The sequence below is a fragment of the Puccinia triticina genome, chromosome 8A (genome assembly GCF_026914185.1).
Source record: "Puccinia triticina chromosome 8A, complete sequence".
Lineage (NCBI taxonomy): Eukaryota > Fungi > Basidiomycota > Pucciniomycetes > Pucciniales > Pucciniaceae > Puccinia > Puccinia triticina.
In genome coordinates this window covers 3,771,139-3,773,830 of record NC_070565.1, presented here as the reverse complement: position 1 = coordinate 3,773,830, position 2,692 = coordinate 3,771,139, and the positions used below count along the sequence as shown (strand labels likewise).

Here is a 2,692-nt window from a genome sequence, read left to right as displayed (position 1 = left end):
AAACACTTTGAACCTTCCGACAACATCGACAGCAACATCTCCAAGGACAAAATTGTGGATGGAAAACGGTCAAGAAAACCAGTCTGCTAAGTTGCGATCTCAACAGATCCAAAGTCTCATCACCACACAATGAAAAGCCATGACTCCCAGCACTGGATTGAAGCCAAACTGAAAGAAATCAACAATATGTGGAAGTATGAAGTCTGGACGGAGCGCAAGCGGAGATCAACCAACAATCCCATTGCATTGACTTGGGCCTATAGGAAGAAGCTTGGTTCCGACAATCAAGTTGTTGAGTACAAGGCCAGAATATGTGCTCAGGGATTCTGACAGACTTTTGGCGTCAACTTTGAGCTAAAATATGCGCCCACTGGGAAGGCGGCTTTGTTACGCCTTTTGCTTTCATTTGCGGTTAACCGCAACCTTGACATACATCAGCTCAACGTTTGGAGCGCTTTCCTCACCTGCCCGTTGGAAGACACGGTAAACCTCCTGCCACCTCAAGGTTACAATTGCCCAACAGGAACAGTCTTTGAATTGAAGAAGGCCATATATGGCCTCAAGCAAGCGTCACTTGTATGGTACAAGCGCCTCAGCAAATATCTGAAGAAAATCGGTTTCAGCATCTCTGTTTCCGATCCATGCGTGTTCTTTCGCCTATCAACTCCGGCAACATGGCTGTACTGCCATGTAGATGACATCGTCATCATAAGCAGTGATCCATCTGTCTTTTGCAGGGGATCGAGCGGGAACCAGCGAGTTCCCCCTGTCCATGCAAGCCTAGAGTAGGGGAAAGCGCACAAGGGATCAGGATTGGGTCGCGGTGTCATGCGCGGAACCACTTAACGCGGTATATAACACCGACACCCGAAGACTTGGAATAGCCTCTTGCTATCCAACTCTTCCCCTCCTGATCCTTGAGCCTTTCGAGCTTTCCCCCTCTCCAAAAGCTTAAGAATTTTTTAGTCATTTTTAGTCATTTTCTATCTTACTTTAAATAACTCGTAGCACTTCACACAGTTCTCAAATCGTATCCAATAAAGAGGTTGTCGTTGTATGCCTTGTATTTTCATTTCCAACAGATAGGTCGTCTTTGTACGCCTCGTAGTTACTACCAGCTAAAGGTTGTCTTTGTACGCCTCGTATTTACACTTCGTTTTGACACATTATAATATTCCTGTCAGGTTGTCTCTGTACGCCTGTGATCAAAGTCTCAGTTTAGGTTGGTTGTCTTCACACACCTAATACCTCGTTCTATATATATCTTTGCTTTGCTCCACGTTTCTGACGTGGGTTGCTCTTCTCACGGATTTTTTAGCTTAAAATTAGGTTCTAGTCACGTTCCTTGCCGATCCACGTAAAGATAGTTCATTGGGTATCCCACCTCTCCAGATTGGTGGATCTGTCATTCAACATCCTTACGGAAAGGTAAGTTTAGCCCAAGCAATAGTACCTCTGGGTCATTCTTAATTTGTCTGGTAATCGGATCATTGACCATTTTTGAATTGTGGGGTTGGTGTTTTTCAGGCTAAGATGGTCAAGAAGAGTTTGAACACGAGAGCCCTGTCCTCGAAAAGAATTGAAGCGGCCAGGCGAGAAGAGGTTGTTGCGTCGTCTACCACGGCGACAGCCGGGATACATACCGATATAGCTCCCACGAGTCAGGGTCTAGGAGCTGGGGAGGAAGATTTCTTGTCCACAGAGGAAGGCGAAGAAATAACACCTTTAGTTACTCGCATTTCAAAGCTACGACAGCGTCTATAGATCTGACGATTATTTTTTGATTGCCACGTTTAGATTCCCAAAAATCTACATCAGACGTCGCAAGACCCGCAGATACACCAGATGTATCCTCCATAGTAGCCATGCCAGGTGAGGAGCGCAAGCTTTTATTTAGCTTTAGCGTAGCTTCAATGCTGACCATCCGGCAATACTGGTTTTTCTACAGCCTTGAATAAAGATCAAGTAACAGGCATATTGGCCTTGACCCATGTCCCACCCATGAAGATCACGCATGTAGATGTAGAGGCAGAGCGGGCTCACATCTGGTTGAAAATACAAGAAAGCCAGACCGCGGGCGACGTTATTATGAACAAACACCTAATGTCTATCTGGTCTGGTATGGATGAACGACAAGCCAATCAACCACAGCCAGTAAGATCAGCATCCGCAACACCTGTGTTCGTTACGGTGGATCCTAGGATGATATCCAGCTCAGTGGAAACAGAACAAGAGCATGGTTTGGTTCACACAATTGGCGCAGTCTCTTCGCACCAAGATGTGGGATTTACACCATATTTTGAAGATAACATAAGAGCGCTTAGGGCGCCAATCCCGTTAACCATTTTTGACATTGGCACGCTTGGTCTATTTTCTTTTCCTTCTTTGATCGGTTTTGGTTCGCGGCAGTGTTGCATGTTACCAAAGATGGCATCAGAAGAGTTAAAACCTCGCTATCTATTTATTTATTTATTTATTTATTTATTTCTTTAAAAATTTATTAGGTTGGAAGAGAAAGGCTATCCTCGTGTACATTAACAGGAAGCATTCAAAAGGGAGCGACAACGATAAATCGCACAAAGGCCTACCCTATCCTTCGAAATGGTCTCAGACCGAGTCACAGTGGAACAGCAATCATAGGGCTTTCTATATTGCACTCTGAGACGTATACGGTATGGAGATGTTCGCAGCG

General features: G+C 45.0%; 1 protein-coding gene across 1 annotated transcript; it reads left to right on the top strand.

The window, feature by feature from the left end:
• Positions 1-1,533: 1,533 nt before the first annotated feature.
• On the top strand, positions 1,534-1,958 carry PtA15_8A355 (uncharacterized protein; the record flags this gene model as incomplete). The annotated part of the gene is made up of 3 exons (XM_053171776.1): positions 1,534-1,694; positions 1,798-1,872; positions 1,949-1,958. 3 exons carry the CDS (start codon positions 1,534-1,536, stop codon positions 1,956-1,958), a joined length of 246 nt encoding a protein of 81 aa, XP_053023006.1.
• Between the last annotated feature and the right edge of the window lie 734 nt (positions 1,959-2,692).